At 40.8% G+C, this 27,500-nt stretch overlaps 1 protein-coding gene across 7 annotated transcripts in view; it reads right to left on the reverse strand.

Annotated features, from left to right (window-relative positions):
• Positions 1-25,512, reverse strand: part of LOC115125242 (transcription factor 4-like) — a 474,956-nt gene extending 449,444 nt beyond the window's left edge. For 2 of the 7 annotated variants that reach the window (XM_065017185.1, XM_065017183.1), the window contains exons 1-4: positions 25,210-25,512; positions 23,641-23,732; positions 23,314-23,352; positions 21,991-22,060 (exon numbers count right to left, since the gene is read on the reverse strand). In XM_065017185.1, coding sequence (XP_064873257.1) covers positions 21,991-22,060; positions 23,314-23,352; positions 23,641-23,712 — 181 coding nt within the window. In that variant the 5' untranslated portion in view covers positions 23,713-23,732; positions 25,210-25,512. The other 5 variants (XM_065017184.1, XM_065017179.1, XM_065017182.1 and 2 more) reach the window with 4 other exon arrangements.
• Positions 25,513-27,500: the final 1,988 nt, after the last annotated feature.

The raw sequence follows: 27,500 nt of genomic DNA on the forward strand, positions 1-27,500 counted from the left end.
CCCGTCTGGTGTTCAACCTTCCCAAGTTCTCTCACGTCACCCCGCTCCTCCGCTCTCTCCACTGGCTTCCAGTTGAAGCTCGCGTTCCGCTACAAGACCATGGTGCTTGCCTACGGAGCTGTGAGGGGAACGGCACCTCAGTACCTCCAGGCTCTGATCAGGCCCTACACCCAAACAAGGGCACTGCGTTCATCCACCTCTGGCCTGCTCGCCTCCCTACCACTGAGGAAGTACAGTTCCCGCTCAGCCCAGTCAAAACTGTTCGCTGCTCTGGCCCCCCAATGGTGGAACAAACTCCCTCACGACGCCAGGACAGCGGAGTCAATCACCACCTTCCGGAGACACCTGAAACCCCACCTCTTTAAGGAATACCTAGGGTAGGATAAAGTAATCCTTACTTTAAGGATTACCTAACTACGGGTGTGTTCTACCTAACTAAGGGATTACCTAACTAAGGGTGTGTTCTACCTAACTAAGGGTGTGTTCTCTTCTCTACCTAACTAAGGCTGTGTTCTCTTCTCTACCTAACTAAGGACCCTGGGGAGCTGAAGGAGGCTGTGTTCTCTTCTCTACCTAACTAAGGACCCTGGGGAACTGAAGGAGGCTGTGTTCTCTTCTCTACCTAACTAAGGACCCTGGGGAACTGAAGGAGGCTGTGTTCTCTTCTCTACCTAACTAAGGACCCTGGGGAACTGAAGGAGGCTGTGTTCTCTTCTCCACCTAACTAAGGGTGTGTTCTCTTATCCACCTAACTAAGGCTGTGTTCTCTTCTCTACCTAACTAAGGGTGTGTTCTCTTCTCCACCTAACTAAGGACCCCGGGGAACTGAAGGAGGCTGTGTTCTCTTCTCCACCTAACTAAGGCTGTGTTCTCTTCTCTACCTAACTAAGGGTGTGTTCTCTTCTCCACCTAACTAAGGACCCTGGGGAACTGAAGGAGGCTGTGTTCTCTTCTCTACCTAACTAAGGACCCTGGGGAACTGAAGGAGGCTGTGTCATCTTCTCTACCTAACTAAGGGTGTGTTCTCTTCTCTACCTAACTAAGGACCCTGGGGAACTGAAGGAGGCTGTGTTCTCTTCTCTACCTAACTAAGGGTGTGTTCTCTTCTCTACCTAACTAAGGACCCTGGGGAACTGAAGGAGGCTGTGTTCTCTTCTCCACCTAACTAAGGACCCTGGGGAACTGAAGGAGGCTGTGTTCTCTTCTCCACCTAACTAAGGACCCTGGGGAACTGAAGGAGGCTGTGTTCTCTTCTCTACCTAACTAAGGGTGTGTTCTCTTCTCTACCTAACTAAGGACCCTGGGGAACTGAAGGAGGCTGTGTTCTCTTCTCTACCTAACTAAGGACCCTGGGGAACTGAAGGAGGCTGTGTTCTCTTCTCTACCTAACTAAGGCTGTGTTCTCTTCTCTACCTAACTAAGGACCCTGGGCAACTGAAGGAGGCTGTGTTCTCTTCTCCACCTAACTAAGGACCCTGGGGAACTGAAGGAGGCTGTGTTCTCTTCTCCACCTAACTAAGGACCCTGGGGAACTGAAGGAGGCTGTGTTCTCTTCTCTACCTAACTAAGGACCCTGGGGAACTGAAGGAGGCTGTGTTCTCTTCTCTACCTAACTAAGGACCCTGGGGAACTGAAGGAGGCTGTGTTCTCTTCTCCACCTAACTAAGGACCCTGGGGAACTGAAGGAGGCTGTGTTCTCTTCTCTACCTAACTAAGGACCTGGGGAACTGAAGGCTGTGTTCTCTTCTCTACCTAACTAAGGACCCTGGGGAACTGAAGGAGGCTGTGTTCTCTTCTCCACCTAACTAAGGACCCTGGGGAACTGAAGGAGGCTGTGTTCTCTTCTCTACCTAACTAAGGGTGTGTTCTCTTCTCTACCTAACTAAGGGTGTGTTCTCTTCTCTACCTAACTAAGGGTGTGTTCTCTTCTCTACCTAACTAAGGACCCTGGGGAACTGAAGGAGACTGTGTTCTCTACTCTACCTAACTAAGGACCCTGGGGAACTGAAGGAGACTGTGTTCTATTCTCTACCTAACTAAGGGTGTGTTCTCTTCTCTACCTAACTAAGGACCCTGGGCCTAACTAAGGGCTGTGTTCTCTTCTCTACCTAACTAAGGACCTGGGGAACTGAAGGGTGTGTTCTCTTCTCTACCTAACTAAGGGTGTGTTCTCTTCTCCACCTAACTAAGGACCCTGGGGAACTGAAGGAGGCTGTGTTCTCTTCTCCACCTAACTAAGGACCCTGGGGAACTGAAGGAGGCTGTGTTCTCTTCTCCACCTAACTAAGGACCCTGGGGAACTGAAGGAGGCTGTGTTCTCTTCTCTACCTAACTAAGGACCCTGGGGAACTGAAGGAGGCTGTGTTCTCTTCTCTACCTAACTAAGGACCCTGGGGAACTGAAGGAGGCTGTGTTCTCTTCTCCACCTAACTAAGGACCCTGGGGAACTGAAGGAGGCTGTGTTCTCTTCTCTACCTAACTAAGGACCCTGGGGAACTGAAGGAGGCTGTGTTCTCTTCTCTACCTAACTAAGGACCCTGGGGAACCTAAGGAGGCTGTGTTCTCTTCTCTACCTAACTAAGGACCTGGGGAACTGAAGGAGACTGTGTTCTCTTCTCTACCTAACTAAGGACCCTGGGGAACTGAAGGAGGCTGTGTTCTCTTCTCCACCTAACTAAGGACCCTGGGGAACTGAAGGAGGCTGTGTTCTCTTCTCCACCTAACTAAGGGTGTGTTCTCTTCTCTACCTAACTAAGGGTGTGTTCTCTTCTCTACCTAACTAAGGCTGTGTTCTCTACTCTACCTAACTAAGGGTGTGTTCTCTTCTCTACCTAACTAAGGACCCTGGGGAACTGAAGGAGGCTGTGTTCTCTTCTCTACCTAACTAAGGACCCTGGGGAACTGAAGGAGGCTGTGTTCTCTTCTCCACCTAACTAAGGGTGTGTTCTCTTCTCTACCTAACTAAGGCTGTGTTCTCTTCTCTACCTAACTAAGGACCCTGGGGAACTGAAGGAGGCTGTGTTCTCTTCTCTACCTAACTAAGGACCCTGGGGAACTGAAGGAGGCTGTGTTCTCTTCTCTACCTAACTAAGGGTGTGTTCTCTTCTCTACCTAACTAAGGACCCTGGGGAACTGAAGGAGGCTGTGTTCTCTTCTCCACCTAACTAAGGACCCTGGGGAACTGAAGGAGGCTGTGTTCTCTTCTCTACCTAACTAAGGACCCTGGGGAACTGAAGGAGACTGTGTTCTCTTCTCTACCTAACTAAGGACCCTGGGGAACTGAATGAGGCTGTGTTCTCTTCTCTACCTAACTAAGGACCCTGGGGAACTGAAGGAGACTGTGTTCTCTTCTCTACCTAACTAAGGGTGTGTTCTCTTCTCTACCTAACTAAGGGTGTGTTCTCTTCTCTACCTAACTAAGGGTGTGTTCTCTTCTCCACCTAACTAAGGGTGTGTTCTCTTCTCCACCTAACTAAGGACCCTGGGGAACTGAAGGAGGCTGTGTTCTCTTCTCTACCTAACTAAGGACCCTGGGGAACTGAAGGAGGCTGTGTTCTCTTCTCCACCTAACTAAGGACCCTGGGGAACTGAAGGAGGCTGTGTTCTCTTCTCTACCTAACTAAGGACCCTGGGGAACTGAAGGAGGCTGTGTTCTCTTCTCCACCTAACTAAGGACCCTGGGGAACTGAAGGAGGCTGTGTTCTCTTCTCTACCTAACTAAGGGTGTGTTCTCTTCTCTGCCTAACTAAGGACCCTGGGCAGCTGAAGGAGGCTGTGTGGTGGGGAATGAAACAACCTTTTCATCTATTCTACACTGCCTTCTTTTCTCTTCTTCTTTTAAGAGAGAGAATATCAAAACACCACAGAGAGAATATCAAAACACCACAGAGAGAAAATATCAAAACACCAGAGAGAGAATATCAAAACACCACAGAGAGAATATCAAAACACCAGAGAGAGAATATCAAAACACCACAGAGAGAGAATATCAAAACACCACAGAGAGAAAATATCAAAACACCAGAGAGAGAGAATATCAAAACACCAGAGAGAGAATATCAAAACACCACAGAGAGAAAATATCAAAACACCACATAGAGAAAATATCAAAACACCAGAGAGAGAGAATATCAAAACACCACAGAGAGAGAATATCAAAACACCACAGAGAGAATATCAAAACACCACAGAGAGAATATCAAAACACCAGAGAGAGAGAATATCAAAACACCAGAGAGAGAGAATATCAGAGAGAGAGAATATCAAAACACCACAGAGAGAATATCAAAACACCAGAGAGAGAGAATATCAAAACACCAGAGAGAGAGAATATCAAAACACCAGAGAGAGAGATTATCAAAACACCAGAGAGAGAACACCACAGAGAGATTATCAAAACACCAGAGAGAGAACACCACAGAGAGATTATCAAAACACCAGAGAGAGAACACCAGAGAGAGAGAATATCAAAACACCAGAGAGAAAATATCAAAACACCAGAGAGAGAACACCACAGAGAGATTATCAAAACACCAGAGAGAGAACACCACAGAGAGATTATCAAAACACCAGAGAGAGAACATCAAAACACCAGAGAGAAAATATCAAAACACCAGAGAGAGAATATCAAAACACCACAGAGAGAGAATATCAAAACAACACAGAGAGAATATCAAAACACCAGAGAGAGAGATTATCAAAACACCAGAGAGAGAACACCACAGAGAGATTATCAAAACACCACAGAGAATATCAAAACACCAGAGAGAGAACACCACAGAGAGATTATCAAAACACCAGAGAGAGAACACCACAGAGAGATTATCAAAACACCAGAGAGAGTGAGACACCAATTGCCGAACAAACAGGTAAACATTTACATCATGCTAATTTGCAGCAGTTTACTATCATGAAAGCAATTTATATTGTTTAACAAAAGATCCTTAGTGAACTGCAAATGAGGCTTGGAATATTTAGTTAGTTTAAAGCAGCAACACAATTAATTTACACTTTTGATTTAAAAGTGCTAAAGAGCTTCCTCTTTATTTGTTAACAGAGAGAGTGACATCATTAGAGCTGTGTGTTGTGTTCAGAGAGTGACATCATTAGAGCTGTGAGAAGGAAGATAGGCTAGGGATTTACAGGAGCTATTGTTTATTACTGGGTCGATACAGTATAGTATATTCTAGAGGTTATTATTGGGTAGATACAGTATAGTATATTCTAGAGGTTATTATTGGGTAGATACAGTATAGTATATTCTAGAGGTTATTACTGGGTAGATACAGTATAGTATATTCTAGAGGTTATTACTGGGTCGATACAGTATAGTATATTCTAGAGGTTATTACTGGGTCGATACAGTATAGTATATTCTAGAGGTTATTACTGGGTCGATACAGTATAGTATATTCTAGAGGTTATTATTGGGTAGATACAGTATAGTATATTCTAGAGGTTATTATTGGGTAGATATAGTATAGTATATTCTAGAGGTTATTATTGGGTAGATACAGTATAGTATATTCTAGAGGTTATTATTGGGTAGATACAGTATAGTATATTCTAGAGGTTATTATTGGGTAGATACAGTATAGTATATTCTAGAGGTTATTATTGGGTAGATATAGTATAGTATATTCTAGAGGTTATTATTGGGTAGATACAGTATAGTATATTCTAGAGGTTATTATTGGGTAGATACAGTATAGTATATTCTAGAGGTTATTACTGGGTAGATATAGTATAGTATATTCTAGAGGTTATTACTGGGTAGATACAGTATAGTATATTCTAGAGGTTAGTACTGGGTCGATACAGTATAGTATATTCTAGAGGTTATTATTGGGTAGATACAGTATAGTATATTCTAGAGGCTATTACTGGGTAGATACAGTATAGTATATTCTAGAGGTTATTACTGGGTCGATACAGTATAGTATATTCTAGAGGTTATTAATGGGTAGATATAGTATAGTATATTCTAGAGGTTATTACTGGGTAGATACAGTATAGTATATTCTAGAGGTTATTACTGGGTCGATACAGTATAGTATATTCTAGAGGTTATTACTGGGTAGATACAGTATAGTATATTCTAGAGGTTATTATTGGGTAGATACAGTATAGTATATTCTAGAGGTTATTACTGGGTAGATACAGTATAGTATATTCTAGAGGTTATTACTGGGTAGATACAGTATAGTATATTCTAGAGGTTATTACTGGGTCGATACAGTATAGTATATTCTAGAGGTTATTACTGGGTAGATACAGTATAGTATATTCTAGAGGTTATTACTGGGTAGATACAGTATAGTATATTCTAGAGGTTATTACTGGGTAGATACAGTATAGTATATTCTAGAGGTTATTACTGGGTAGATACAGTATAGTATATTCTAGAGGTTATTACTGGGTCGATACAGTATAGTATATTCTAGAGGTTATTAATGGGTAGATATAGTATAGTATATTCTAGAGGTTATTACTGGGTAAATACAGTATAGTATATTCTAGAGGTTATTACTGGGTCGATACAGTATAGTATATTCTAGAGGTTATTACTGGGTAGATACAGTATAGTATATTCTAGAGGTTATTATTGGGTAGATACAGTATAGTATATTCTAGAGGTTATTACTGGGTAGATACAGTATAGTATATTCTAGAGGTTATTAATGGGTAGATATAGTATAGTATATTCTAGAGGTTATTACTGGGTAAATACAGTATAGTATATTCTAGAGGTTATTACTGGGTCGATACAGTATAGTATATTCTAGAGGTTATTACTGGGTAGATACAGTATAGTATATTCTAGAGGTTATTATTGGGTAGATACAGTATAGTATATTCTAGAGGTTATTACTGGGTAGATACAGTATAGTATATTCTAGAGGTTATTATTGGGTAGATACAGTATAGTATATTCTGGAGGTTATTATTGGGTAGATACAGTATAGTATATTCTAGAGGTTATTACTGGGTAGATACAGTATAGTATATTCTAGAGGTTATTACTGGGTAGATACAGTATAGTATATTCTAGAGGTTATTACTGGGTAGATACAGTATAGTATATTCTAGAGGTTATTACTGGGTCGATACAGTATAGTATATTCTAGAGGTTATTATTGGGTAGATACAGTATAGTATATTCTAGAGGTTATTACTGGGTCGATACAGTATAGTATATTCTAGAGGTTATTACTGGGTAGATACAGTATAGTATATTCTAGAGGTTATTAATGGGTAGATACAGTATAGTATAATCTAGAGGTTATTACTGGGTAGATACAGTATAGTATATTCTAGAGGTTATTAATGGGTCAGACACACACCCACATTCTAGAGGTTACACACACAAACACAGTACAGTATATTCTAGAGGTTATTACTGGGTCGATACAGTATAGTATATTCTAGAGGTTATTACACAGATACAGCTTTGGAGGGACTAGATACATGAAGCTCTTGTGCCTATTGGGTAGTCCAGACATGTATATTCTAGAGGTTTTACTGGGTAGATACAGACAGGATAGTATATTCTAGAGGGTTATTATTGATGATCAGTATTTAGTAATATTCTTTATTACTCTCAAAGTGATGATCAAGTAATATATTCTAGAAAATTACTTCACAGTGAAAGTATAGTATATTCTAGGGGTTATTACTGGAGGGGAGGGGAGGGAGGGTATATTCTGGGAGGTTAGGGAGGGGAGGGGAGGGGAGGGGAGGGAGGGGAGGGGGGGGAGGGGAGGGAGGGAGGGAGGGGAGGGAGGGGAGGGAGGGGGGAGGGGGAGGGGAGGGAGGGAGGGAGGGAGGGGGAGGGGGAGGGAGGGGAGGGAGGGGGGAGGGAGGAGGGAGGGAGGGAGGGGAGGGAGGGAGGGAGGGAGGAGGGAGGGAGGGAGGGAGGGGAGGGGAGGGAGGGAGGGAGGGGAGGGGAGGGAGGGGAGGGAGGGGAGGGGAGGGGAGGGAGGGGAGGGAGGGAGGGAGGGAGGGAGGGGAGGGGAGGGAGGGGAGGGAGGGAGGGGAGAGGCCTGTCAGGCTACAGTACATAACTCTTCTGAGGGAGGGGACAGAACATACTCTGCTTCTCACATTACCCTGGGCCTGTTGCTCCTCTCTCTTCTGCCCCAATCATAGACCCCTGGGCCTGTTGCTCCTCTCTCTTCTGCCCCAATCATAGACCCCTGGGCCTGTTGCTCCTCTCTCTCTTCTGCCCCAATCATAGACCCCTGGGCCTCTTCTGCCCCAATCATAGACCCCTGGGCCTGTTGCTCTCTTCTGCCCCAATCATAGACCCCTGGGCCTGTTGCTCCTCTCTCTCTTCTGCCCCAATCATAGACCCCTGGGCCTGTTGCTCCTCTCCAATCATAGACCCTGGGCCTGTTGCTCCTCACTCTCTTCTGCCCCAATCATAGACCCCTGGGCCTGTTGCTCCTCTCTCTTCTGCCCCAATCATAGACCCCTGGGCCTGTTGCTCCTCTCTGCCCCAATCATAGACCCCTGGGCCTGTTGCCCCAATCATAGACCCCTGGGCCTGTTGCTCCTCTCTCTTCTACCCCAATCATAGACCCCTGGGCCTGTTGCTCCTCTCTCTCTTCTACCCCAATCATAGACCCCTGGGCCTGTTGCTCCTCTCTCTGTTCTGCCCTGATCATAGACATTACATTACATTTAAGTCATTTAGCAGACGCTCTTATCCAGAGCGACTTACAAATTGGTACCAGTACAGAGTCAATGTGGAGGCTATACCTGGGCCTGTTGCTCCTCTCTCTGTTCTGCCCCAATCATAGACCCCTGGGCCTGTTGCTCCTCTCTCTCTTCTGCCCCAATCATAGACCCCTGGGCCTGTTGCTCCTCTCTCTTCTGCCCCAATCATAGACCCCTGGGCCTGTTGCTCCTCTCTCTCTTCTGCTCAAATCATAGACCCAAGTCCCTGGAGAGAAGAGAAAAGGGAGCTCAGACAAGGCCCTCGTTACATTCCAGTGTCTTGCTCTGTTCTGCTCTGTTCTGTTCTGTTCTGTTCTGTCCTGCTCTGTTCTGCTCTGCTCTGTTCTGCTCTGTTCTGTTCTGCTCTGTTCTGTTCTGTTCTGTCCTGCTCTGTTCTGCTCTGTTCTGTTCTGTTCTGTTCTGTTCTGCTCTGTTCTGCTCTGTTCTGTTCTGTTCTGCTCTGTTCTGCTCTGCTCTGTTCTGTTCTGCTCTGTTCTGTTCTGTTCTGTTCTGCTCTGTTCTGTTCTGTTCTGCTCTGTTCTGCTCTGTTCTGTTCTGCTCTGTTCTGTTCTGTTCTGCTCTGTCCTGTTCTGTCCTGCTCTGCTCTGTCCTGCTCTGCTCTGAGCTGCTGAATGAGTATGGCTGTGCACACACACACACACACACACACACAGACACACACACACACACACACACACACACACACACACACAGACACACACACACACACACACGCGTAAGACTATCAAGTACGAACAGAAGTTAGGACCACTTCTATAACCTGATATTTCACCATGCTATTACAATTCAGTCTTCAAGTTGGAGACCACTGGAATCACCCCCATCTCTCTGCAGCAATTCACTGAACCAATTAGCTTGTTTAAGTGCTTAAAGTCATTGGTGTGACTGCTTGACTCCTCTCAACACACAAAGCAAAGGAAAACAACTTAATAAACGCAGATGTATTAGTTCATTGGCGTTTAAATGTTTAAATGGCTTCAAGCTGTTACAAGATGAACGGCAAAGAGATGATAAGAGGAACATTATTGAGAAAATAAAGCCCTACTTAACATCGTAACACTAAGGATACCTACTTAACATGGTAACACTAAGGATACCTACTTAACATGGTAACACTAAGGATACCTACTCAGCATGGTAACACTAAGGATACCTACTTAACATCGTAACACTAAGGATACCTACTTAACATGGTAACACTAAGGATACCTACTTAACATGGTAACACTAAGGATACCTACTTAACATGGTAACACTAAGGATACCTACTTAACATGGTAACACTAAGGATACCTACTTAACATGGTAACACTAAGGATACCTACTTAACATGGTAACACTAAGGATACCTACTTAACATGGTAACACTAAGGATACCTACTTAACATGGTAACACTAAGGATACCTACTTAACATGGTAACACTAAGGATACCTACTTAACATGGTAACACTAAGGATACCTACTTAACATGGTAACACTAAGGATACCTACTTAACATGGTAACACTAAGGATACCTACTTAACATGGTAACACTAAGGATACCTACTTAACATGGTAACACTAAGGATACCTACTTAACATGGTAACACTAAGGATACCTACTTAACATGGTAACACTAAGGATACCTACTTAACATGGTAACACTAAGGATACCTACTTAACATGGTAACACTAAGGATACCTACTTAACATGGTAACACTAAGGATACCTACTTAACATGGTAACACTAAGGATACCTACTTAACATGGTAACACTAAGGATACCTACTTAACATGGTAACACTAAGGATACCTACTTAACATGGTAACACTAAGGATACCTACTTAACATGGTAACACTAAGGATACCTACTTAACATGGTAACACTAAGGATACCTACTTAACATGGTAACACTAAGGATACCTACTTAACATGGTAACACTAAGGATACCTACTTAACATGGTAACACTAAGGATACCTACTTAACATGGTAACACTAAGGATACCTACTTAACATGGTAACACTAAGGATACCTACTTAACATGGTAACACTAACCTACTTAACATGGTAACACTAAGGATACCTACTTAGCATGGTAACACTAAGGATACCTACTTAACATGGTAACACTAAGGATACCTACTTAACATGGTAACACTAAGGATACCTACTTAACATGGTAACACTAAGGATACCTACTTAACATGGTAACACTAAGGATACCTACTTAACATGGTAACACTAAGGATACCTACTTAACATGGTAACACTAAGGATACCTACTTAACATGGTAACACTAAGGATACCTACTTAACATGGTAACACTAAGGATACCTACTTAACATGGTAACTAAGGATACCTACTTAACATGGTAACACTAAGGATACCTACTTAACATGGTAACACTAAGGATACCTACTTAACATGGTAACACTAAGGATACCTACTTAACATGGTAACACTAAGGATACCTACTTAACATGGTAACACTAAGGATACCTACTTAACATGGTAACACTAAGGATACCTACTTAACATGGTAACACTAAGGATACCTACTTAACATGGTAACACTAAGGATACCTACTTGGTAACATGGTAACAACATGGTAACACTAAGGATACCTACTTAACATGGTAACACTAAGGATACCTACTTAACATGGTAACACTAAGGATACCTACTTAACATGGTAACACTAAGGATACCTACTTAACATGGTAACACTAAGGATACCTACTTAACATGGTAACACTAAGGATACCTACTTAACATGGTAACACTAAGGATACCTACTTAACATGGTAACACTAAGGATACCTACTTAACATGGTAACACTAAGGATACCTACTTAACATGGTAACACTAAGGATACCTACTTAACATGGTAACACTAAGGATACCTACTTAACATGGTAACACTAAGGATACCTACTTAACATGGTAACACTAAGGATACCTACTTAACATGGTAACACTAAGGATACCTACTTAACATGGTAACACTAAGGATACCTACTTAACATGGTAACACTAAGGATACCTACTTAACATGGTAACACTAAGGATACCTACTTAACATGGTAACACTAAGGATACCTACTTAACATGGTAACACTAAGGATACCTACTTAACATGGTAACACTAAGGATACCTACTTAACATGGTAACACTAAGGATACCTACTTAACATGGTAACACTAAGGATACCTACTTAACATGGTAACACTAAGGATACCTACTTAACATGGTAACACTAAGGATACCTAACATGGTAACACTAACATAACCTACTTAACATGGTAAGGATACCTACTTAACATGGTAACACTAAGGATAACCTAACTTAACATGGTAACACTAAGGATACCTACTCAGCATGGTAACACTAAGGATACCTACTTAACATGGTAACACTAAGGATACCTACTTAACATGGTAACACTAAGGATACCTACTTAACATGGTAACACTAAGGATACCTACTTAACATGGTAACACTAAGGATACCTACTTAACATCGTAACACTAAGGATACCTACTTAACATGGTAACACTAAGGATACCTACTTAACATCGTAACACTAAGGATACCTACTTAACATGGTAACACTAAGGATACCTACTTAACATGGTAACACTAAGGATACCTACTTAACATGGTAACACTAAGGATACCTACTTAACATGGTAACACTAAGGATACCTACTTAACATGGTAACACTAAGGATACCTACTTAACATGGTAACACTAAGGATACCTACTTAACATGGTAACACTAAGGATACCTACTTAACATGGTAACACTAAGGATACCTACTTAACATCGTAACCTACTTAACATGGTAACACTAAGGATACCTACTCAGCATGGTAACACTAAGGATACCTAGTTAACATGGTAACACTAAGGATACCTACTTAACATGGTAACACTAAGGATACCTACTTAATATGGTAATACTAAGGATACCTACTTAACATCGTAACCTACTTAACATGGTAACACTAAGGATACCTACTCAGCATGGTAACACTAAGGATACCTAGTTAACATGGTAACACTAAGGATACCTACTTAACATGGTAGCACTAAGGATACCTACTTAACATGGTAACACTAAGGATACCTACTTAACATGGTAACACTAAGGATACCTACTTAACATCGTAACCTACTTAACATGGTAACACTAAGGATACCTACTCAGCATGGTAACACTAAGGATACCTACTTAACATGGTAACACTAAGGATACCTACTTAACATGGTAACACTAAGGATACCTACTTAACATGGTAACACTAAGGACACCTACTTAACATGGTAACACTAAGGATACCTACTTAACATGGTAGCACTAAGGATACCTACTTAACATGGTAACACTAAGGATACCTACTTAACATGGTAGCACTAAGGATACCTACTTAACATGGTAACACTAAGGATACCTACTTAACATGGTAACACTAAGGATACCTACTTAACATGGTAACACTAAGGATACCTACTTAACATGGTAACACTAAGGACAGCTACTTAACATGGTAACACTAAGGATACCTACTTAACATGGTAACACTAAGGATACCTACTTAACATGGTAACACTAAGGACATCTACTTAACATGGTAACACTAAGGATACCTACTTAACATGGTAACACTAAGGACATCTACTTAACATGGTAACACTAAGGATACCTACTTAACATCGTAACCTACTTAACATGGTAACACTAAGGATACCTACTTAACATCGTAACCTACTTAACATGGTAACACTAAGGATACCTACTTAACATGGTAACACTAAGGACATCTACTTAACATGGTAACACTAAGGATACCTACTTAACATCGTAACCTACTTAACATGGTAACACTAAGGATACCTACTTAACATGGTAACACTAAGGATACCTACTTAACATGGTAACACTAAGGATACCTACTTAACATGGTAGCACTAAGGATACCTACTTAACATGGTAACACTAAGGATACCTACTTAACATCGTAACACTAAGGATACCTACTTAACATGGTAACACTAAGGATACCTACTTAACATGGTAACACTAAGGATACCTACTTAACATGGTAACACTAAGGACATCTACTTAACATGGTAACACTAAGGATACCTACTTAACATCGTAACCTACTTAACATGGTAATACTAAGGATACCTACTTAACATGGTAACACTAAGGATACCTACTTAACATCGTAACCTACTTAACATGGTAACACTAAGGATACCTACTTAACATGGTAACACTAAGGATACCTACTTAACATGGTAACACTAAGGATACCTACTTAACATCGTAACACTAAGGAGACCTACTTAACATGGTAGCACTAAGGATACCTACTTAACATGGTAGTAACAGTGACTAAGGTTCAGGGTAGAGTACTGGGTGGTAGCCGGCTAGTAACAGTGACTAAGGTTCAGGGTAGAGTACTAGGTGGTAGCTGGCTAGAAACAGTGACTAAGGTTCAGGGTAGAGTACCGGGTGGTAGCCGGCTAGTAACAGTGACTAAGGTTCAGGGTAGAGTACTAGGTGGTAGCTGGCTAGTAACAGTGACTAAGGTTCAGGGTAGAGTACCGGGTGGTAGCCGGCTAGTAACAGTGACTAAGGTTCAGGGTAGAGTACCGGGTGTTAGCCGGCTAGTGGGGACTGTGCAACAATCTTATGGCCTGGAGATAGAAGCTGTTTATCAGTCACTCGGTCCCAGCTTTGTACCTGTACTGACCTCGCCTTCTAGATGATAGCGGGGTGAACAGGCCGTGGCTTTGGTGGCTGTGGTCCTTGATGGTCTTCTTGGCCTTCCTGTGACACCGGGTGCTGTAGATGTCCTGGAGGGCATGCAGTGTGCCCCTGATGATGCGTTGGGCTGACCACACCACCCTCTGGAGAGCACTGCGGTTGCGGACAATACAATTGCGGTACCAGGCGGCGTTACAGCCCGACAGGGTGCTCTCAGTGGTGCATCTGTAGAAGTTTGTGAGGGTCTTAGGGGCCAAGCCACATTTCTTCAACCTCCTGAGGTTAAAGGGGCACCTTCTTCACCTGTCTTCACTGTCTGTTTCAAGGAACTTTAAGCTTTTCATCCTTTCATCCTTTCCACTGCGGCCCGGCTCTCTCTGCTGTTTCCTGAAGTTCACAACCAGCTCCTTTGTTTTGTTGACATTGAGGGACAGGTTATTTTCCTGGCACCACTCTGCCAGGGCACTTACCTCCTTCCTGTAGACTGTCTCTGCATTGTTGGTAATCAGGCCTACTACTGTTGTGACGTCTGCAAAATGTGATGAGTTGGAGACATGCGTGGCCACGCAGTCAGGTGAATTCATCTCACAGTGTCTGGTGGAAAGCAGACTGAACAGGTTTTCCTCTAGGATTTAACCTGTGCTAAGCTCCATTCCGTTTCTTTTTTATCCTGAAAAACTCCCCAGTCCTTAACGATGACAAGCATCCCCATAACATGAAGCTGCCACCACTATGCTTGAAAATATGGAGAGTGGTACTTGGTAATGTGCTGCATTTGCCCCAAACATAACAATTTGTATTCAGGACAAAAAGTGACTTGCTTTGCGACATTTTCTGCAGTATTACTTTAGTGCCTTGTTGCAAACAGGATGTATGTTTTGGAATATTTCTATCCTGTATAAGTGTCCTTCTTTTCACTCTGTCATTTAGGTTAGTATTGTGGAGTAACTACAATGTTGTTGATCCATCCTCAGTCTTCTCCTATCACAGCCATTAAACTATGTAACCGTTTTAAAGTTACCATTGGCCTCATGGTGAAATCCCTGAGCAGTGTCCTTCCTCTCCGGCAACTAAGTTAGGAAGGACACCTGCACCTTTGTAGTGACTGGTTGTATTGATACGCCATCCAATGTGTAATTAATAACTTCACCATGCTCAAAGGGATATTCATTGTATGTCTGTGTTACAGAGATGAGGTAGTCATTCAAAAAAATCATGTTAAACACTATTATTGCACACAGCGTCCATGCAACTTATTACGTGACTTGTTAAGCAAATGTCCTGAACGTATGTATGAAGAACATAATAAAGGGTTTGAAAACGTGTTGACTCGAGATATTTCAGATTTCATTTGTTTCTACAAACCAAAAATAAATTAAAAAAAATACAAAATAAAGCAACATTTGACTTTGACATTATGGGGTGTGAAAGAACTTCATTTAATCCATTTTAAATTCAGGCTGTAATTTAAATCTGAAATTGCACACTTGCAATTGTTTTTTCAAGATCCCTTTCATGCTCACTTCTTTTAAAAAAAAATGTAACTAACATTGAAGTCTTTTAAATATAGAAAGTCTCTAGTTGCACAAAGCCTAGATGTTGTGTTTGGTTTTGAGTTGACCATTGACATGCTTGTACATAGGCCACAGCTGATTAGACTGCAAACAAATCACCCCCCCCCCCCCCAAATTTGTAACTGTTTTTGTTTTGTTTCTTACCAAAGCAGGAGATGTGGATTTGGGCCTTAACTTCATGCAGCAGCCATTGTGTTTAAACGAGTCGAGTTGAGACAAAGCATTACACCGTCTGTCTCCAAGGTTGAGCTTTTCAAAAGCCTGAATGCTCAGTATAAAACATGCAGAAGTAAGACTCCATGTCCATCTTGAATCATTCATGTCCATCCATCCTAATCAGACGATAAAGTAACTCCTCAGAAAGACAATCCCCTGGCATCCTCTGGATTTCATTGGAAACGACTTTAAGACGTTGGCTCTCACTATCCTCGGTGACACTTTTTCAAATCAACCTTGAATTACAGCTTATTTTAACGGAAAGAATCTCCATCACACACAACGCTTTTAAGTAACATCATAAAGCTTTAGTATCTGTGGTTTATATGTCGCTTGCCGGCTTAAAAACACATTGTGGAGACTTATTAATCGATTATTAATATCGACCTATGAGGTTATGAGGAGAAAAATATTACACGACTCAGATACAACCTTGAAATGATTATCATTATTAAAGCTAGTAATTATTAGCATTAAATACTATAAATACTGCTAATAATATCTGCCATTATAGCTAAAACACCCATTAATTCCTAATCCGCAGCAGTAATTACTGCATGGCTCAGGTTTTTTGTCAGGCTCGTTCTGCTTCCTGAGAGTAAGACAATTTAAAACTACTCTCAAAGGCAGAGAGAGAGAGAGAGAGAGAGAGAGAGAAAAAGAGGTAGATAGAAAGAAAGAGAGATGCAGGGAGAGAAATGGGAAGAGGAGAGAGAGATGGGAAGAGCAGAGAGAGATGAGGAGAGAGAGAGAGAGATGAGGAGAGAGAGAAAGAGAGAGAGATGGGAAGAGGAGAGAGAGAGAGAGAGAGAGAGAGAGAGAGAGAGAGAGAGAGAGAGGGGGGAAGAGGAGAGAGAGATGAGAAAGGGAATACGGCTGGGCGATATGGATGGAATCCAGGTTTCGTGACTGCATCCCTCCTCTCCTTGTTTCGTCTTTATTTTGAATGTAATCAGTCTCTTTTTGACTGACAGGCATGACCAAAACAGATCATGTTGAATAGAGAAAGCAGGGAACAGTCAGGCTTGCATTGAAAGTACTGTATCTGTCTGTGTCCCAAACAGCATCCTATCCCCTACACAGCACACGTTTTTAACCTCCTATATAGGACGACATTTGGAACAGAGTCCGTGTAGAAGTAGATCAAATGGAACGTCGCAGGATATTATTAAGACAGTATTTACCCTGAACGGTGTCTTAATAATGCTATGCCCGATTAGGAGAACAAAAATATGGCATGCCATCAGGGCCTATCTTCCGCCTTCACCCAAATCTCTCCTCATACAGTGGAACTCTGTCACAGAGACACACACACACACACACAGACGGAACGGAACTCTGGCACAGCCAGAAGATGGGCTGAGTCTCACTGGCTGTTTATGTACAGCTTTTACTTTTCTCTCACAAAAGAAAAATATAAAATGCCACAGATGGATTTATAGTGATCACCTCCTCTGATGTTTCAGCTTGAAAAGATAAATAAAATAAAAATAGCTTACATTTGGGTCTGTGTACGGTCTACACATATAAGATTTGGGATTTTCATTTTTTTTCTTCATTTTTTTTGTTTGTCAATTCACACTTTTATTAAATATTTCCTCTCCTCTATCGCTTGCCAACTAACTCCAAGTTGCGTGGCAACAGGGTAGAGCAGTGTTCGTACCCACCTCCCACCGTTCCCTGCCACCCTACAATACAATTCACATGGCACCCTACTCCCTATAAGGCGCACTTCTTAAAGTAAAGTAGTGACAGTAGTGAACTATAATGGCATTAGGGACGCAGGCTACAACAAGGAGCGTAACATGGACATTGCCAAGACCTTAAATAACCATTGGGATCTTAAAAACCGACAGTGAGCGAGGTATCTAGCAGATGAAAGTGTTACATGTCATTATATTTTAGGATAATCCCATATTGCCATTATTTTCTTTTTTTTTAATGTGGGTGATTCAATATTAAATGCTTAATCCAGCTCTTGATAGACTAGGCCTATGCATTGGCATTAGGCTTGTCAACCACACATTCATCCATACACAAACAACACTGTGCTTAGGCCTCCTTAGAGACAGGAAGCAGTGGTCTCCTTAGAGACAGGAAGCAGTGGCCTCCTTAGAGACAGGAAGCAGTGGCCTCCTTAGAGACAGGAAGCAGTGGTCTCCTTGGAGACAGGAAGCAGTGGCCTCCTTAGAGACAGGAAGCAGTGGCCTCCTTAGAAACAGGAAGCAGTGGCCTCCTTAGAGACAGGAAGCAGTGGTCTCCTTGGAGACAGGAAGCAGTGGTCTCCTTAGAGACAGGAAGCAGTGGCCTCCTTAGAGACAGGAAGCAGTGGCCTCCTTAGAGACAGGAAGCAGTGGCCTCCTTAGAGACAGGAAGCAGTGGCCTCCTTAGAAACATGAAGCAGTGGCCTCCTTAGAAACAGGAAGCAGTGGCCTCCTTAGAGACAGGAAGCAGTGGCCTCCTTAAAGAAAGGAAGCAGTGGTCTCCTTAGAAACAGGAAGCCGTGCATCAGTAGCATAGCCTAAGTTAGGAACTGACTCCTTCAACACCTCCAAAAACCAGGACACTTTCCATGCCAGAATCTCTTCTCTCCTTCCAGAAAATGTTTAAAGATATTTATATATACAGTACCAGTCAAAAGTAGTGCACTATGTAGGGAATAGAATGCCATTTGGGATACAACCCATATAATTTATTCATATATACAGTACCGGTCAAAAGTTTGGACACACCTACTCATTCCAGGGTTTTTCTTTACTTTTACTATTTTCTACATTGTAAAATAATAGTGAAGACATCAAAACAATGAAATAACACATATGGAGTCATGTAGTAACCATAAAAAGGGTTAAACAAATCAAAATAGATTATCTATTTTATATTCTACAAATTAGCCACCCTTTGCCTTGATGACAGCTTTGCACACTGTTGGCATTCTCCTTTTCCAATTTTCCAACAGTCTTGAAGGAGTTCCCACATATGCTGAGCACTTATGCTGCTTTTCCTTAACTCTGCGATCCAAATTATCCCAAACCATCTGATCTGTGTTGAGGTTCGGTGATTGTGGAGGCCAGGTCATCTGATGCAGCACTCCATCACTCTCCTTGGTCAAATAGCTCTTACACAGCCTTGAGGTGTGTTTTGGGTCATTGTCCTGTTGAAAAACTAATGATAGCTCCATATAGCTCCACTAAGCGTAAATCAAAAGGTGATGGTGTATTGCTGCTGAATGCTGTGGTAGCCATGCTGGTTAAGTGTGCCTTGAATTTTAAATAAATCCCTGACAGTGTCACCAGCAAAGCACCCCCACACCGTCACACCTCCTCTTCCATGCTTCGCGGTGGGAACCACACATGCGGAGATCATCCATTCATCTACTCTCACAAAGAACCAAAAATCTCAAATTTAGACTCATCAGATCAAAGGACAGATTTCCACCGGTCTAATGTCCATTGCTCGTGTTTCTTGGACCAAGCAAGTCTCTTCTTATTAATGGTGTCCTTCAGTAGTGGTTTCTTTGCAGCAATTTGACCATGAAGGCCTGATTCACGCAGTCTCCTCTGAACAGTTAATGTTGAGATGCGTCTGTTACATGAACTCTGTGAAGCATTTATTTGGGCTGCAATCTGAGATGCAGTTAACTCGAATGGACTTATCCTCTGCAATAGAGGTAACTCTGGGTTGGCGGTCCTCATGGGAGCCAGTTTCATCATAGCGCTTGATGGTTTTTGCGAATGCACTTGAAGAAACTTTCAAAGTTTTGAGATTGACTGACCTTCATGATGGACTGTAATTTCTTTTTGCTTAATTGAGCTGTTCTTGCCATAATATGGACTTGGTCTTTTACCAAATAGGGATATCTTCTGTATACCACCCCTACCTTGTAACAACACAAATGATTGGCTCAAACTAATTTCACAAATTAACTTTTAACAAGGCACATCTGTTAATTGAAATGCATTCCTGGTGGCTACCTTATGAAGCTGGTTGAGAGAATGCCAAGAGTGGCTACTTTGAGGAATCTCAAATATAAAATATATTTTGATTTGTTGAACCCTTTTTGTCGTTACTACATGATTCCATTTGTGTTATTTCATAGTTTTGAATGTCTTCACTATTATTCTAAAATTTACAAAACAGTAAAAAGTCAAGAAAAACCCTGGAATGAGTAGGTGTATCCAAACGTTTGACTGGTACTGTATATATGAATAAATTAAATGTATTTTACATATTTGTAGCACATCCACTGCTCTTGAACACACCCACAATTACAATATTCAATGGTAAGTTTACCATAGCAGGTGTGATAGATATTAAAATCTTGAATTGGAATATGACGATACAAATTATGCTACTACAAAGCCAAATGAAACGACGTACCTACAGAGAGAAATAGCCTACTGTACCTACAGAGAGAAATAGCCTATCTATTGAGAGAAATAGCCTACCTATTGAGAGAAGTAGCCTACCTATTGAGAGAAATAGTCTACCTATTGAGAGAAGTAGCCTACCTATTGAGAGAAATAGCCTACCTATTGAGAGAAGTAGCCTACCTATTGAGAGAAATAGCCTACTGTATCTACAGAGAGAAATAGCCTACCTATTGAGAGAAGTAGCCTACCTATTGAGAGAAATAGCCTACTGTATATACAGAAAGAAATAGCCTACTGTATCTACAGAGAGAAATAGCCTACTGTATCTACAGAAAGAAATAGCCTACTGTACCTACAGAGAGAAATAGCCTACCTATTGAGAGAAATAGCCTACCTATTGAGAGAAATAGCCTACCTATTGAGAGAAGTAGCCTACCTATTGAGAGAAATGACAAGTCTATTCCAATACACAAACATGTCTGCCACTGTGCTACAGAGACAAAATAGTGAACCGCAAACCACAAACGACAACAGCGTTTAAAAAAAAAAAAAGTTTAAACTTCAGTATCGCTCTCCGTAAACCCACAGAAAACTGGCGGTATAGTTGAACTGCCACTGGTATGATACACCTGCTGTTAATACCCAAGGAGGAGAAGGAGTCTTCATTGAGGCCAGACACTTAAAGAGACATCAGGCGTCCTCAGCTACGGGGGACTACTGAGTGGGAGGTCCAAGGACGAGGGAACAATTTCAGATGTACTATACAGCACATGTAAACCCACTACTATCACGGTCAATACCAACAGAGATATTCACAGCTATATAGTGTTTGATTTATGTTTGATTGTGTGTGTGTGTGTGTGTGTGTGTGTGTGTGTGTGTGTGTGTGTGTGTGTGTGTGTGTGTGTGTGTGTGTGTGTGTGTGTGTGTGTGTGTGTGTGTGTGTGTGGCGTACAATGTAATATCTGATGCACAAAGCTAACCCTTTAGGCACAAACGTCTATTCAACGTCAATTCAACGTCTGTTGAACGGAATTTCATTGAAATGACGTGGAGACCATGTTGATTCAACCAGTGTGTGCCCAGAGGGAAAAGACCTCTCCAATAATATATTTAAACTTATTAAAGAAGACAAATGTGACACAACAAAAAAAATTATAACAATGGCATGTTAAACAACATCTGCAATATCCAAAGCACCATCACACCTCCTCCTCCATGCTTCATGGCGGGAACCACACATGCTGAGATCATACTTTCCCTTACTCCACAATTAAAATTGCGTTATTTAAATGAGTTGTGATTGACATACTTGAGCCTGCAAAATGTCCACTTCCCAGGGAGGCTGGTCCGTTTTTACCACTAACAGGAGGAGAGAACATCTGAAAGAACATAAATAGAGAGAGACTCTTTTATTGTTGGAAAGTTAAATAATAAATAAATACATAAATAAATAAATAATAGCATGTGTTCTAGTGAAAAGGTTTTATGATATTATTATTAGGCTGTAACACAATAAAGCAAAAGAAAGAATTCTATATCCTTAAAGCCCTAGTGGTGAATTCTACATCCTTAAAGCCCTAGTGGTGTATTCTATATCCTTAAAGCCTTAGTGGTGTATTCTATATCCTTAATGCCCTAGTGGTGTATTCTATATATATCCTTAAAGCCCTAGTGGTGTATTCTATATATATCCTTAAAGCCCTAGTGGTGAATTATATATCCTTAAAGCCCTAGTGGTGTATTCTACATCCTTAAAGCCCCAGTGGTGTATTCTATATCCTTAATGCCCTAGTGGTGTATTCTATATATATCCTTAAAGCCCTAGTGGTGTATTCTATATCCTTAAAGCCCTAGTGGTGAATTCTATATCCTTAATGCCCTAGTGGTGTATTCTATATATATCCTTAAAGCCCTAGTGGTGTATTCTATATCCTTAAAGCCCTAGTGGTGAATTCTATATCCTTAAAGCCCTAGTGGTATATTCTATATCCTTAAAGCCCTGGTGGTGTATTCTACATCCTTAAAGCGTATCCTTAAAGCCCTCGTGCGTATCCTTAAAGCCCTCGTGGTGTACTCTATACGTATCCTAAAAATTAGGATATGAAAAATGTGCCTATAGCCTACTCCTCAGAAATAACAGCAATTTAATACGGTAGCTTTTAGTAGGCCAACCTAACTGTAAAACACTGACATAAAAAGGGCTTTATATATTTTTCTCAAACAGCTAGCTCGAAGTTGACCAAGAGTTGCGAGCATTATTGGTTAATGAAAACATGACCGTAGGCACGTTTCCTTCTCCAAACTTCCCGAACATAAAGCGTTTCTATAAAGACAAATATTTGCCACAACCAGAACAGGTCTGAATAGAGTCAACTATCCGTTATTCATAACATTATATAAAAACATAGACTTTGGAAAAGTACCGGTAAGATATGTGTTATAAAGCATCGACTGGTTGTTATTATGTCTTATGGGGCTCGTCCCGCATGCAGTTATTACTGGGACTGGTTCTACTGACAGTGAGAGCTGTCAGTAGAATGCATAAAAAGACAAGACGCTAAACTTATTCAACATGTTCTATTCTAGGACAGAATGAAACAAGAAAAAGATACTTTAAAAGGGGATATACTACCATTGATGTTGGGAACATTTTCAAATCGCTGTTTCGCATCTATAGAAACAACACAATTACTAATGCAATATCATATTTCTCTGCACATATTTTTGGAAAAACACGTAGTAAATAGAAAACCACAATTAATTGAACTTTCTTTAAATCTTATTGTTTACCTTGAGTTAAAAACGTACAGGAAAAAAAGAACACTTTTAAAGAAATAGCCTCACAATGAATACCAAAAAACATGAGTCTATCTATTGCCATACAAATCAAAAATACAAACAGTCGCCGGTAGGTCGGTGCCTTGGTTTCGGTCATTGCTATATTATAACAATTGCTTACCGCACTGAAATCCAATAAGTCGCTCAGTTCTTTGTCTGTCCCTATGGCAGCCATTCGCTGTTGGTGATGCATTTTAGCAAAATCACACAAACCTAAAAAACATGGAAAGAAATAGCGGTCAGAGGACGCCAGTTCTCGCACCGATAGGAGGGGTACCGACCTTATCACTCACTATATGAGATCTTCCTCGCAATCAACACAAGACCGGGAAACCGGAGTCGCGCAAATTCCACTTTGCATTAAAATCTATTATATTTCAACGCATCCTTGTGCCACAGGAGGTTTAGATAAAAAAAAACAAGAATCCGTTAATTGTATGAAAGAAATAGACATATACGAATGTTTCCCAAAGTCCAGTTCTGGCTGTGCAAAAGGCAGTTTATCCGGGAGATCAAGTGACAATCCCGTGCATAGAAAGATGAATAAATAAACGCTATAAAGACAGCGGAAAATGTACAACAAAACGTACTCGTTAACTAGCCAACACAGGCAGCGAAAGTATGACAGAACGTTTGTAAATATCCGTTTGTAAATGCGAATGTGATCATTGAGGACTTTTATTCATTTCCACTGAGCTGAGTTTGAGCCCCATGTGCGTGTCACAGAATGGTAGACTAATACCGTTGGTTTCTACGGCCACCTAGCTACCTTTTAATATATCGATACCTGCACTCTTGCTACCAGTATTTGTTGGGTTGAAATGTACACTACAAAGGGGGATATAATAAAAGTGATTGATATTCCATCCAATAAATATTTTGTCTTCATTGATTGGTTTACAACGCCGATATATTTGTGTTCAACAGAATATCCATCTGTCTGTCAACATCTCAAACCACCGAGAATCTTGGTTTGACACATTATGGATATTGCACCTGTGTTGAAAATAACTTTTATTTCGATAGTAGCTAGTCTACTTTTAAAATTATGAAAATCTTGTTGTCATTACAAAATAACGAAGCCCCTATTCACCTGGTCACTTGATTGTATGTATTTGTGTATATTAAGGCTTGAGTTACTTGCTACATGATCATTGAGTTATACCTGCGAACGTTATTTCTAGACTATAGGCAAATTGTGTTTTTTGGGGGGCATCAACACAGGTAGCCTATACAATTCTATCACAGGCGATGAAACGTGCAAATACAAATATTTTTTTGACATTACATAAAATAAGTTAGCCCATTTTCCCCTATTTTCAGAGCTGAGAGACTAACACAACTAACGTGGACTGGCTAACATCTTTTTGTCCGTGAAATAGTGTCATAAAGCGGTGCCTGTCGGTTTTGAGGACTTGGGTAGCGGTGGAGCGCTACCGACACGACCGGTTTGGATATGAACTGTCCCAACCAACCCGTGACACGTTGGATTGATCAACCAACACCGGTGTCTTCGTCTGCAACCAATAGAAAAGTTTGAACAGACAGACGGTCAGTCTGTGTACCTTACAGACAGACAGAGAGACACAGAAGGGAAAACGAGTTTTTATCAAATCCACATACTGGGTATGTCTCCAACTATCCTTGTTGTAAATAAGTTACACTAACATCAAAATTAAAATGAAATTACCTTCGTTTTGATATGTTTACGTAATCCACAAAAGTGTATATATTTGCTCTCTTATGTGTAAACTCAAAGACGATAGCTGACGACTTTTTGTCTGTGCTAGCGGAGCTATCCCGATATATTTCTCTTCTCTACGATGTTAGCGGCTAAACATTTGTTTGAAAACTGAAATATGTTTTCCGGTGTTAGGGTCAATTTTGCAGCAAAAAAAAACTACGTAGTTGTACATCCAAAAGGGGTTGCTTTAAATGAGACCGTTTTGGCTTTTATTTTCACATCCTATGCAGTTAGCTCCCAAGCTAGCGGTCTACTTTTCCATTGCTCTAGTCTAGCGTCAATGTCTCTAGTTACCACAGTCACAAAGTCATAATCATGGTTATACCCACCCCTGCCTTATTTCTACACTTTATCTCCTTCAAATCAGATGTTTCACCTAATCCTAAACCTTAACAATAAACTTAACCTCACTGCGAACCTTGTGCCTGCTAACCTTATTTCTAGTTTTACATTAAGACCAAAAAAAAGCACATTTCTGTTTTCATTAAATTTTATTAAGATATAGCCAATTGCGACTTTGTGGCTGTGGTAACTAGTGACAGACCTCTTTTTTTTGTGGTTTCGTCCACATCCGGCAACGCAAATCATCCTCCAAGACCTGTGACGTTGACCAGAATAAACTGAGTGGTGCCGATCAGAAATGTTTTGAAGAAGGATAATATGTTTTTCTTTATAAATTAGTATTTAAATAAATGTATCTTTATAAATTCTGTATTTGTCTGAGAGATGTGTAGTGTTTTGTTTCCTCTCCTCATCACACATAGCCAAACCTTACTTTTTTTCCCCCAGCAGTTTTGTATATTTATGAGGTGTATTGCTTTAAACAAATAACTGTGTTGATACTGCTTTTATTTAAGTTGAACTCCTTCATTTAGACAAACAAGAAACAGAAAGTCAAATTATCTTCAGACTATATGAAAGAGTAACCATATAATGTTTAAAAAGCAATAGCTTTCAGCTTCTTATCAAGAAGATGCTGAGGACTCACACTAAGCTGATAAGCCAGTAGCAGGGGGGGTCGCATGTAGAATCTAGTGTGCATCCCACATCCTAAATGACTCCCTATTCTCTGTATAGTGCACTGCTTTTGATGAGAGCTCTGTGCTGGCCCTGGTCAAATGTAGTGCACTATATTTGGACTATAGGGTGCCATTTGAATGTATCCAGAGAGCAAGAGCTCCTCTCTTTTCAAGAGAAGATGTCAGGTTTTATCATCAGTGCTTGAAAACTATGTTTAGTTGACGGCTACGTTTTACGAGAGAGGCAAAAATAAACAACAATGGTGGTGTTGATATCACGTTTGTTTTGTGATATATCCCTTAGGACAATTATCATTTATCATGATTATCACTTACCACCTTATCACAATGATCATTAACATGATTATCACGTATCACAATTGTCATTAATCATGATTATCACTTACCACCCTATCACAATTATTTATCACTTATTACCGTGTAATATTTGATTTTGGAGAGATTTGTTTTAGTGTTAGTGTTAGGCACATCTTCATTCTTATCACAAAGACACTATGTGAATCTCAACTTGTATTTAAAAAAAAAAAATTACTTTATTTAACTAGGCAAGTCAGTTAAGAACAAATTCTTATTTACAATGACGGCCTACCGAAAGGCAAAAAGGCTTCCTGCGGGGACGGGGGCCTGGGATTAAAAAATAAATACAATATAAATATAGGACAAAAACACACATCAAAACACACAAAGGTCAAGAAGATAGAGACAAGAATACATAACAAAAAGCAGCCAACAGTAAGAGTGTTTGACTCAATGGCACCCTATTTCTTATATAGTGTTCTAGCCTTGATGGGCCCTGGTCAAAAGTAGTGCACTATATAGGGAATAGGGTGGCATTTGTGACACACTGACTGACCACTGAGCTGGGGCGGTTGCGTGGAGGATGATGGATTTAATCAAAGAGCTGTACTGAATCTGTGCTTATTAGAATGTGTGTTGGGCCTTAGTAGGTCACTGGTATTACATGGGTAACATTAGGGTATCATACCATTATAAAGGGATGAAATAAGCATTAGTATTTTTGTACTAATTAGTATTAGTATTTTTGTACTAATTCCTAAGCCTGGCTATAGTCATAACATGCATCGTCCTAGCTATTCATTTCAATGGTCTAATATTCTTTATAATTTTTAAAATTTCTATAACATGTAAAAGGTGTTTCATTCCAAGGATAAAAAATGTAGTAGTAAGTTATTTCAC

This window comes from Oncorhynchus nerka, linkage group LG4, assembly GCF_034236695.1.
Source record: "Oncorhynchus nerka isolate Pitt River linkage group LG4, Oner_Uvic_2.0, whole genome shotgun sequence".
Taxonomy (NCBI): Eukaryota; Metazoa; Chordata; class Actinopteri; order Salmoniformes; family Salmonidae; genus Oncorhynchus; species Oncorhynchus nerka.